This window comes from Populus euphratica, unplaced genomic scaffold (genome assembly GCF_000495115.2).
Source record: "Populus euphratica unplaced genomic scaffold, PopEup_1.0 scaffold69.1, whole genome shotgun sequence".
NCBI lineage: Eukaryota > Viridiplantae > Streptophyta > Magnoliopsida > Malpighiales > Salicaceae > Populus > Populus euphratica.
In genome coordinates this window covers 520803-533863 of record NW_011499947.1, presented here as the reverse complement: position 1 = coordinate 533863, position 13061 = coordinate 520803, and the positions used below count along the sequence as shown (strand labels likewise).

Sequence of the window (13061 nt, the reverse complement as noted above, 5' to 3'; positions counted from 1 at the left end):
TGGGCCAATTTGCAAATCATGGACAAGATAAAAAAAAATGTACATAAGGATGATCCTCCAATGCATACATATGGAAGAGAATTGATCGTTAATATTAAAAATGAAGAGGAAATGGTGAGTTTAAAGTTATAATAACATGGTGTTGGCTTTATGAGATACAGTTGATGTTAAGAGAAACAAACTACTAACCTGATTTATAATGTCCAGGACTCTCATATGTACAACAAATTTTAAGTTTTATTTATTTATTTATTTTAGTTCATAGCATAGCATGTAAAAATAAAAAACTCCAAGATTACAATTTGGGTTAGCACAATTATTTATTGCGATGAAACTCAGCTTATTTTCCTATTTAAGAAGCCAGTCAGCCACACAAATTTTGAAGAGTGGGAGAGAGAGAGAGTTCATGTTTTCTAGGGAGCAAGAAAGAGAAGCCATGTTTAAGAAGCTTCAACTTCTTCGTTCCATCACCAACTCTCATGCGGTAGTACTCCTCTCATAATTTCTTTTACCTACAACTAGTTCTCCTTGGCTTCCTTTGCATGTCCTTTATCTTTGACTTGCTCACAAGCTTAAAGCTTTTACAACCTCATCATTATAAGCATCTTCTTCATCTTCTTCTTCTTCTTCTTATCAATTTCTGTTTTTTCCTTACTGTTATCATGATCATATGGTAGAACCGTGTGCTACAATTACTTTAAGCTTTCCTATAATCTAATATACATGCTTCTGCTTTTCTATCCTTTGTATAATCAAATAAGCTTTCTAATATTTTCTGCTATATGTATCACTTACAAAACCCACCTTTTTAAACATCCAAATCTCTACTTGACTTTCATTTTTTGAATCATGATAATTCAACAAGCTTCGTTTTAATTTATTTTGATGAAACTTTTGATTACAAGCTTCGTAATTTATTTTGATGAAACTTTTGATTACAAATATTGAGTGATTCTATATCATTAATTAATTATCCATCTTGTTATATGAGCAGCACGACAAAGCCTCTGTCATATTAGATGCATCAAAGTACATAAAAGACTTGAAGCAAAGGGTAGAAAGATTGAATCAAGACATTGCTACAGCTGGAAGCTTTACTGGCGAGAATTTTCCTACGGTATGCTATAGAATTCATCAATAACCTTATTGAAGAAATTGTTTGAATATGATGTGGTTCTTTGCGATTTCTTACTGGGAAACAGTATTGTGACTTGGGTTCTCTCTTTAAACATCGACAGATTAGAGTAGAAGAACAAGAGAATGATTTTCTGATTAAGGTATTCACCACAAGGAATTGCCAGGGATTGCTTGTATTCATACTGGAAGCTTTTGAAGAGCTCAGCCTTGAGGTTCTCCAAGCTAGGGTTTCTACTTCAGACAGTTTCATTTTAGAAGCTATTGCTACAAGAGTAAGAGGACAAGTAGAGATTTTTTCTGCTAAACGTTTTTATGCACAAACATATATTCTCGTGCCCAATCCTCGCACATATGGCGTGTGCAAACATACAGTGATTGCATGTAAAGTTTCTTGTGTATAGTCAATGAACTGTTGCTCAATTAGAGGTCTCCAATTCGAGCTTCTGTAAAATATTTATGAGGTCATGAAGCCAAGGATCACTAATAAATTTGCTAATGTTATAACACAGGAGAATAAAGAAGCTGATGACCATATCGATGCTCAAGTGGTTGAACAAGTAGTATTGCAAGGGATACAAAAATGGATTGAAGTTACTGAGCAAGAATGAAGCAAAGCAATTGCTAGCTAGTAGCCAACATAGGTTGCTTCCTTCATCACATGTGAATCAATGATTTTTCATATGCTGTAGAGAAAATCCAAAAACTGGACATGCCATATCGATCATGTATATGTGCAGCATGTGAGTCAATCTGTTTTTATGTACAATGAGAAACAAATGGCAACAAAATGTTTTGATTTCTTCAAGTTTTCTTTCTTTTTTTTTGCATTTCTCCTTCAAGTAGCTAGTGATCATCAAAATCTTAAGTGAGCTTCTCTTTATGTAATTTGAAGGCAATTAAGAGAGTGTTTATACTTGGTGTAAAACCATTCTCTAGCTAGAACTTTCCCTACTTGATTCAGCAATGGATGCTTCCTCTCACGGATCAGCCGCACGACAAGATGACCTATGGTGACGACAGATTCATCGCTCTAAAGGCATGACGGCAGAGAGCAACAAAATCATGCATCGTGTTCACATAGTTAATTTGAAAATCTAAAAGGTAAGAGTTGGACATGGAAAATTTACCTTCCTTGAAATGGAATTCCAAAAAATTAATATAAAATAAATACAGGGAAACAAAAAAAGATCCCCTCCGTCTATTAGATGTATTCCAATTTGGTCCCTCTCCTCTTGATTTACTAGTTTACGCTCGGCTTATCATAACTGGGCTAATTTATTTTTCCCTCCATTAGTTAGATATTTATTTGTCTCATTAACACATCAGTTCGTATCCATAATTGATGACATATATAAAATTATTAATCCTCTCCATAGATGGGCCCTACAATTAATAAAACAGAATAGTTTTAAGTAATGTAAATATAAAATATAAATTACAAAATATTCGGTTGTTTGTTAATATTTTGGATGAAAAGTTTAAGAGATTTACTTTTATTATTATTTTTTTTGTAACAGAGATCTTCTTGTATTTAAAAAGGAAATTTTTTTATATTTTTCTATCACTATTTTTTTCTTCATAGTGATTGGATTTGGGATCTACCTCCAATGAACTAAATAAAGTTGATTGATTTTAGTGTGTGTTTGTTTTAGAGGTGGAAGTTGTGATTTGGGTGTGAGATCTTGGTTGAGTTTTGTGTATAATTAGATTGTACCTAACCACAATCTCAACCATAAAAGCTAAAGCAAACACTCTAAGACCCGATTTGTTTGTTGGAAAGTTGTTTTTTTCCTCAACCATAAAAGCTAAAGCAAACACTCTTTTAGACCTGATTTGTTTGCTGGAAAGTAATTTTTTTAAGTGAATTTCAGAAAAGTAAATTATTTTATGATGTTTGGTAGTGTAATAAAAAACTAAGTTGGGAAATACTTTTATGATATTTGGTAGTGTAATAAAAAAACAAGTTGGAAAACACTTTCTAATATTTGATTATGTCATAGAAAATAAGCTGAAAAATAACTTATTAATATTTTATTTTTCTCAAGTTTATTAAAATAATAATGAACAAATCTTACAAATTAAAAAGTTGAATGAAAATGAAATTAAAAAAATATAATTTCATAAATTATCTCAAATAAAATAAATAATAATCAAAATAATAGAGATTAAATTTAAAAACTAAAAGATGAAGAAATTAAAATAATAATAATTAACATTTCATAAATTATTTTAAATAAAATAAATAACAATCAAAAGAATAAGGACCAAATTTGATAGATAAAAAATTTCAATAAAAAATAATAAGAAAAAAGTAAATAACAAAATATTCAAAACAAATATTATATAGCAATAAAAAATTTGAGGATCAAATTTGATATAATTAGTAAATAATATGACATTTCTAAACTTTTCACAACTTCCAGAAAGTGTTTTTCGCCCAAATTTTTCAGGAAAATACTTTCCTAAAAACCAAGTTAAATTTTTTTTTACTAGAAAATATTTTTCATTGACCAACTTTTCTAATAGCAAATAAACACAGGAAAGTTTGGAAAATAGTTTCTTAAAAACTACTTTTCGAAAAACAAACACATTTTATTAGAAACATAGAAAAATAAAAGTACATATATTATGATATAACATGAAATTTTAATTCAAGTTTTCATAATATTTAGGAAAATAATTTACAAAAATAAAAAAGAAGACTTTTTGTTAATATACAAATAACATTCATTATTAAAATAAAATACTGAATAAAGGAAACTTCATTCTTGACTTCTACTCTTGAATTTGTCATTAGAAAAAAAATTATTCTTTCATCTTTTTTTCTTTTTTTCTTTTTTTATCGTAACATCTCCTCTTCTTTGGAACATAAATGTATTCCATTATACACTTAGCTTAGAAATCTAGTTAACAAAATATATATTACAAGAATAATGAAACTCAAATGCTTACAAATATGAAGGCAAACAGATTTGATTTCAGCATGTTTACAACTATAATTTGTAAGACAATTATTATTTGACAATGAAGCTGGAGTATAATTGATCATAAACAAATGATAATATGAGAGGGGTAGGTAAAGGGGACCTACTTGAAGAGGAATGTGTGCACATAAGTCTCACTCCTAGTTGAGACCTTGTTTGTTAACTTTCTCATGTCTGGTGAGCTCTTGAAAACTACTTTCTTCCAACAAAAACAAAAATAATCATTTCCCATAAAAAAAAAGTATTTTCCTCTTTTTAATTCTTAAAACATTTTTCTTGTCTTACACACATAATACCTTACGCAAATCTCATTTTCTTTGTCTCCATGCAAAGAAAAAACCCAAATATCTAATTCTCAAGCAATACCATTAACTAATTTGATTTTTTTATTAATTTAAAAAAATTGAGGCTATTAAAAATAAAATTTACTTAAAAAAATGTTTAACAAAGTTATATGTTGATAATATTATATTTAAAATATTTATATCATATATATATATATATATGAATATATGATATTATAAATTCTTTTTCCCTGTAATTATACATTTTATATTGGATTCTTTTATCATAAGTGGTTAAATAGTTACATTCAATTATGTATTTCTATATAAACTTGGAAAAAAAAATCTATAAATTATTTTTCATCTTATTTTTCATGTCATGTTCAAATACTGGAATTGTTTTTCAACTTATTTTTTATAATATTGTTAAATATCATAAAATAATTTACTTTTAAAGAATTTATTATTTAAAATAAACTATTTTTTAATAAACAAACAAAATTTTAATGAAACAAATATAAAAAGAAAGACACAATATAATTTGAAAAGTTAAGAGTAATATTGATTCAATTAGAAGGTAAGGTACCACATCAAACGAAATCTATGTATAGAATAAATTAAGGGTATTTTTTCAGTTTTTCCATAAAAATAAATCTTGATCCAACAACATGATCATTCATTTCTGTCAATTTTATATGTTTTTTCTATAGTAAAAAATATATAACCTAATTTTTAACCATTAATTATTGGGTCAAAAGTAACTTAATTTTTAACCCTTAATTATTGGGTCAAAAGTCTTTCTGATTCTTAACTTGAACTTGGAAATTTCAACTTTTTTTCTCTTCGTAAGATGCAGAAAAGTATATCTCTATTAACACTCCATGCGACAATGATTGCACGTTGTCATAATAGGTCTTAAACTTCATTCTTGACTTCTACTCTTGAATTTGTCATTAGAAAAAAAATTATTCTTTCATCTTTTTTTCTTTTTTTATCTTAAAATCTCCTCTTCTTTGGAACATAAATGTATTCCACTATACACTTAGCTTAGAAATCTAGTTAACAAAATATATATTACAAGAATAATGAAACTCAAATGCTTACAAATATGAAGGCAAACAGATTTGATTTCAGCATGTTTACAACTATAATTTGTAAGACAATTATTATTTGACAATGAAGCTGGAGTATAATTGATCATAAACACATGATAATATGAGAGGGGTCGATGAGAGGAGTAGGTAAAGGGGACCTACTTGAAGAGGAATGTGTGCACATAAGTCTCACTCCTAGTTTAGACCTTGTTTGTTAACTTTCTCATGTCTGGTGAGCTCTTGAAAACTACTTTCTTCCAACAAAAACAAAAATAATCATTTCCCACAAAGAAAGCATTTTCTTTCTTTTTTTTTTAATTCTGAAAACATTTTTCTTGTCTTACACACGTAATACCTTACGCAAATCTTATTTTCTGTCTCCATACAAAGAAAAAACCCAAATATCTAACTCTCACGTAATATTATTAACTAATTTGATTTTTTTGATTAATTTAAAAAACAATTTTGAGGCTTTTAAAAATTAAATTTACTTAAAAAAAATGTTTAACAAGGTTATATGTTGATAATATTATATTTAAAATATTTATATCATATGTATATTTATATTTTATAAAATAAGTTATATATATATATATATATATATGAATATATGATATTATAAATTCTTTTCCCCTATAATTATACATTTTATATTTGATTCTTTTATCATAAGTTGTTAAATAGTTACATTCAATGATGTGTGCATGTCTATATAAACCTGAAAAAAAAATATTTATTAGTTTTTTTTCAGTTTATTTTTTATATCATGACTAAATACTGGAACTGTTTTTCAATTTAATTTTTATAATACTGTTAAATATCATAAAATAATTTATTTTTCAAAAATTTATTTTTTAAAATAAATTATTTTTTAACAAACAAATAAGATCTTAATGAAACAAATATAAAAGGAAAGACACAATCTAGTTTGAAAAGTTAAGGGTAACATTGATTCAATTAGAAGGTAAGGTACCACATCAAAACCTATATATAGAACAAATTAAGGGTATTTTTTCAGTTTTTCCATAAAAATAAATCTTGATCCAACAACATGATCATTCATTTCTGTCAATTTTATATGTTTTTTCTATAGTAAAAAATATATAACCTAATTTTTAACCATTAATTATTGGGTCAAAAGTCTTTCTGATTCTTGAACTTGAACTTGGAAATTTCAACTTTTTTTCTCTTTGTAAGATGCAGAAAAGTATATCTATTAACACTCCATGCGACAATGATTGCACGTTGTCATAATAGGTCTCTTAGGAACGAAACAACGACGAAATTGATGTGTGACGCTATAAACTATTGAATAAATCTTTTTTAATGTAGCTTTCATTTTGATTTAAAAACGTAAAATCAATGTCATGCTATTTAGATTAAAAATTCCATTATTTAACTAAAAAAAAAAGTCGGTGACATTTAACCTTTTCTTTTCGGTTTTTTATGATATTCTTGAACTAACCTTTACAATAAAAATAATACACCGTATGCCTTAACTGAATATATATATATATATATATAAAATCCCCGGCCTTTGTTTTTAGATTCAAACAATAACATAGAAAACAAATAAACATCTGAACCAAACTTAATTAATAACATGCTAATTAAACCTGGTCTAACCATAACATAGATCATAAATTAAATAAATCAATTTAAAAATAATATTTTTTATTTTTTTTAATTAAATCAAGTTTTATCTAAACTTTTACAAAATATTTTACAAAATAAATTAAATAATTAGTCGAATCGACTTATCACATTAGATGACTAGAAATTTATATTCTTTTACACTTAATTTTTATTAAATAAATAAAAATTATAAAATTTCATCTTATAATTATTTAATCATTAAAACTCTAATATTATATTAAAAAATTAACTTAACCCAATAATTTAAAATACCATATAAAATTTTAAAATATAATTTATATTAATTTTTTAACTTGTCAAATAACCTGGGCTTTATGACAATGCTTTAAGACCGCACAAAAAGATAGCTACAGACCAGAAAACTCATGAAGACATAAACTCCTAGCATTTGTCAATTACAAGTTTAAAACTGTTTTCTGCATGACAAGCCAACATCATATGTGCTACAGGTCAATAAGACACCAAAACTGCCAAGAATCATACCCTCTACGACTCTTCCTTCTTGGTTAATTTTGATCGGAAAGTTTCTTCTTATTCCGCCGACTCCATATCTGTCCATATCTGGGACACGATGAACTGAGCAACCATCAGCCACTTTGACATGCAAGAAGTTTGCAGGGCGATCCACTGTACTGGGGCGATCTCCGATCATAAGACAGTGCTACGGTGTCAATGTTTAATCACCTGAACAATTTAATTGAGCATCACAAACATTATTTATTAATGTTTATATTTTATTTATTAATGTTACATATATATATATCCAAAAAACCTATCCACTCGGATCGATTCGAATCGATATCTATCAGGTTTCAATTAAAATGTTATCCGTACATTTTTGGTATTCCCCTTGTATTTCGATGAGCAGTCAGAAAGAAGCATATCATATTGGTAAGTTTCATGCTCGAGCAGCTTTGTAAATGGTTTGTTAATATCATCGGCGAGAACCGATCGCCATGGTAGAGACAGGGAAACAGAGGCTCTGCCTTCACAGATAATTCGCCTGGTTAGTCCTCAGACAAACAACAAATCAGGTGGTGAGAATCTAGCAAAAAAAAAAAAGACGAGTTCAGATGAAGTCCTTTACCGCTTTACTGATTTATGGCTATTGCAATGCTTTTACTGATTTGAAAATTCTCCTTCCAGACTTTCCAAGCATTTCTAACCTATCCAATTGTGCATCAGGAATAACGCTTGTGTGCCTGTGCAAATTCTCAACCCATTCCTTCCAGAGAGGCCTGCGAGGAACAAGAATTTTGAAACTTGAGGTAGCATACATTAGTATAGAACTCATTCACAGCACTGAGAATTCTTCTGATCCGACCATTCTCTCCATTTCAGGCCTTTTTCCTTCACCGGAATTTTGTATCAATGGAAAATCACTGGCCCTTGAAATCAATACTTCAGTTGGAGCAAGGGGCAGGATAATCCGTGAGAACTTTGCCAGTGACAACATTATGAGATCTCTTGGAAATATCTCCCGCTTTACAGCCACAGCTGTCCCGACCATTTTGCAGATAACAATTATGTTATACGATATGTGAAGCATCAGTGAATGTCGAGAGATAACAATAAGCTTTGTTTTCTTAGATTTCCTCTTCAACGAAGAAGCAGAGATGTTATAGGTGTAAAAATTTCAACAAAGCATGGAATCAACCATTCTGTATTGTATACATTAGAAAAATAAAAATGCTAAGATAGATAGCAGCACCCTGAACGATGTTGCAAATCAGATTCAACTCCATAGTGTATCAATCTGATATGAAACACTGAGATGAAATGCTCCATGTTAAGTAATGGTGAATTATGAAAATGAAATGAGCACAATGGGTACCTTGGGGTTTCCTGGAGTTTCTTCAAGTACAGCTAAGCTCAACCAAGCTTCAAAATCTGAACTGGATGACATAATAACCTATTCTGGCAGTACTCTCATCAGGTTCATGTAGCCATCTTGAAGAGCTATATTCGAGCTTTTCGGTCCTTCAAAGTATCCCCATTCAGATTAAAAAAAATACTGGATTCCATGAATTTCTGGCTCAGTTTCACATTATCCAATGAACTCATTCCACAATTCCCAAATTTTCTTCATCGTCACTTCTCACAACTTTCCACGGATCCAGAAGCTGATGTTCCACCAGATAATCTTGCTCACTTTGACACGCGGCCATTTTTTGCAGGGAATTTTCTCTGATACTTGGACCTTAGTACTGTATAATAATGAAAAGCATGGTCTCCCTACAAATTGCATTCGAATCACAACCGCAATTAACAACGAGAAAAATGAACTCAAGCATAATTTATATGGACGACACTATCTTGATCTTGGGCTCTTCTGAACTGCATGGCATTTACATGCAATGAAATGACAGAAAAGAATGTTTCAACATATATAGCTCTGAGAAGAGGGTATAAATCTTCCGAATCAATCACCCCAATAATCACAGTTGTCTCCCCCACAGCAATTCGTAACCCCTCGAGCACCATCCAAAATCGTAAAACACCATACGAAAGAACCATACCATGTATGATTGCTATGCCAACATTTCCATGCACACTACAGGAATCAAAATAAATAGCAAAGCCAACAAAGTAGTGTCTAGCTAGAGTGAATCTCCCACACGAAGTTCTTTAGAAGAAATTGATTCAAATGTGTGCCAGCAAGAGAAAGTTCATCAACTAAAAAGAAGGACAAAATCATAAGAGCCACGAGAAAGAGAGATGAAATCAAAGATAATGAATGACACACACCTCGAAGACCTTCGATATGCCATCGAAGTCTGATATGCTGGAAATATTTTCTCTCTTCTCCCTTTCCTTCTCTCTTTTCATATCTTCTCTATCCCTAAACATCTTATCTCCTCTTTTATCTCTTTATAACAACCATCTCTCCTTTTCCTTTTCTTTTCTCCTTCAAAACATCATCTAAACAATAGAAAAATAAAAATATTAGACTGAAAATCAACATAATTAATTAAACCACTACCATCATCATCCTTTTTCAACGACAACATACTACATTAATTTATCGCTTTTCCCTCTCGAATCATCACAAGACCTGACCCACCAACTTTCCTCTTTAATAAACCATTTTTGCAGGGAAAGAGAGAAACAAGACCCTAAAAATGTAAGAAACAACTCGTTTTTAACTTTCATAGATGGAAGCATATTTTGTGTCCATTCCATGACATAATTAAAACCTCCAATTTGCCTTTACTTGTGTCGCTGTTAGATCGCCTATGTAAGATTTAAAATAGTGTTTGGTAATGCATTGGAATGTATTTTTTAAAGTATTTTTTAATTAAAAATATATTAAGATAATATCTTTTTTTATATTTATTTTTTTAGTTTTCGACATAATTACTTCAAAACCATTAAAAAATACTTAAAAAAAATATCAATTTAATATTAATTAAAAAAAATAACTTAAAAAATACTTAAAAATAGATTATACATAAAAACAAAGACGCTTATATTCTAATTTCACCGTACTTTCTTAGAATCCAATTGGCTACGCGATGCTCTTGCGTTTTGCATGCAAAAGCCTCATTTTTTATGCTTTGGAATGCAAAATGCAGGTTGGACCTCACCGTGTACGTAGCCAAACGAAACCTTAATTGTTTCTCGACAAATTCACTGGTATTAGTGGCGAGTTTCTTTTTTTATTTCTCTAATTCAAAGAACTTGTATTTTCTTCATCTCTGGTATAATAATTTATATGGGCTACTTCTAATAGATTTCTCACTTTAAGCATACAATGCATAGCAGATTTGGTATATGATAGTTGAAAATGAAGGATTGTTAATGCCTATGATTAAGATGGTGGTTTTTGAAGTGGCTATTTGGTGGTGGTTTAATCGATTGTGTTGATTTTAGTCAAATACTTTCTCCCTTAGACTCACCTGCAAATGATTTGGAAACCAATTATTCGTGTAGTTTACAGATTGCATATCCCTAAGTTTTGATTTAGGATCGAGGATTATGGTTTCTAGATTATGATTTGGAAAATAATGGTAGTAAAAGGAAGAAAATACTTATAAGGATAATTTGAATATTAAATCAATTATAATGACATTTTTATAATATTTTTAATTTTTTTTCAATAACCTTTGCTAATGCTGGACTTAATATGTAAATTATTATTAAATATATAAACAGAAGGATGTAAAATGTATTTTTTTTAAATGAGGATAAAGGATTACCACGCTATCGGGTTGGTCAAAATAATTTTTCTATTATTTTCTAGTGTATGATTAGATTGTTGTTCGTGCTATGTTGTGGATGATTTTTTTTTTAATATAAGAAAATTTCTAGGTATTATTGACAAGTTTTATTGAAGAAAAAAATTTAAACTGTATGAGAGCTGACCCCGTCAACTTGATAGATTCAGAGACAACCTGAAAAATTATTAAAAATATAGTTTAACTAAAAAAATTCAAGACGACATGTTTTTGAAAAAAATATTGAGACTAAAACATATTGAATATTCAATTTGGGTTACCTTGTCAAGTTCATGACTCGAGTCATAAAAATGGGATAACCTTATAAAAAGAAAATTAAAATCAAATATCAAATCTAATTCCTGATTAAACCAATGTTAATAGATAAAATAAAAAAAAACAAAAAAAACAACTCACAACTTGAGGTTATGTGATAAAATAACTCCATAGAAAGCAAATAAAAACAAATGATAAAATTCAATTCTCAATCAATCTAATGTTGGAGGGTGAAATTTAAAAAAATTAATAAAAAAAGATTTTAAAACTCAAATTAACTAGTCAAACTTATGAATTAAGTAATAAGATTAGAATAACATTATAAAATCAAGCTTAAATTAAAAAAAAAACTTGAGTTAACTTGCAACTTGGAATAATCAATTTTAATGGTGAAGGATGAAATTAAAAAAAAAATTAATAAAATAATTTGAGTCAAATTAAATTAATTCACCTAACTCATAATCTAGATAATAAGATTAAGATAACTTAATTTATAAAAGATAAAATAAGAAAAAATGATGAGTTTAATTCTAAATAAACCTAATATTGAATCATAAAATTTTAAAAAATAAATTAAAAAATAACAAAAAAATTGACATAAGTTAGTTTATCATACTCATAACCTAAATCATGAGACCAAGGTAATCTCATAGAAAGTAAAAAAATATTTATATAAATCAACTCGGGTCAAACTGCTAAACCTATGATTAAGGTCATGCAATTATAATAATCTCATAAAAAGAAAATCAAAACAAACTATAAAGCTTAATTTTTAATTCACTCATTTTTAAAAGCTATTTTTTTTAAAAAAAATCAATATAAAAATATAACACAATCAAATAACCTGAGTTTATCTAAGTTAACTTATAAAACATGTGACTCGTGTTATAAAATTAGAGTAATTTCATAGAAAACAAATAAAAAATAAATCATTAAGTTTAATTTATATTCAACTTATTGTTGAAAAATAAAATTAAAAAAATACTAATTAAAAAAAACTCTACTCAATATAATTTATCTGTCAAAATTACAACTTGAATCATGTAATCAAGATAAATTAATAGAAACAAACTAAAATGAATTATAAAATCAAATTTTTAATAAATCTAATATTAAAATATAAAATTAAATAAAAAACATAAATTAAACCTATCAAACTCTTATCAACTAAAACATTATTGATATTTTTTTAATCCCGAGTGACCATATATAATATTTGAAAATTTAATGTATTAGAAAATAGCCTACATGGTGAAACTTTTAAAGGAAAAAACAATCAATTTTCTAAAAGGAAAAGGATTAAAATATAGTTTTATAAACTTGAAGGACTAAGATATAACTTATATCAAAATTAGGGACTAAATAAACAATTTGCTCAGTACTATGCACGCAGCTTTATCTTCTTTGTTTCCA

The 13061-nt window shown here is 28.2% G+C and overlaps 1 protein-coding gene across 1 annotated transcript; it reads left to right on the top strand.

Moving 5' to 3' along the window:
- Positions 1–300: 300 nt before the first annotated feature.
- On the top strand, positions 301–2062 carry LOC105137684 (uncharacterized). Its single transcript, XM_011043514.1, has 4 exons — positions 301–484; positions 995–1117; positions 1239–1409; positions 1647–2062. Exons 1-4 carry the CDS (start codon positions 329–331, stop codon positions 1743–1745), a joined length of 549 nt encoding a protein of 182 aa, XP_011041816.1. The 5' UTR covers positions 301–328; the 3' UTR covers positions 1746–2062.
- The last annotated feature ends 10999 nt before the right edge of the window (positions 2063–13061 follow it).

Coding starts and splice junctions, on each gene's coding strand:
- LOC105137684 (XM_011043514.1), top strand. CDS start 329: ATGAAACTCAGCTTATTTTCCTATTTAAGAAGCCAGTCAGCCACACAA. Junction 485..994: donor CCATCACCAACTCTCATGCG/GTAGTACTCCTC, acceptor TTATATGAGCAG/CACGACAAAGCCTCTGTCAT. Junction 1,118..1,238: donor CTGGCGAGAATTTTCCTACG/GTATGCTATAGA, acceptor AAACATCGACAG/ATTAGAGTAGAAGAACAAGA.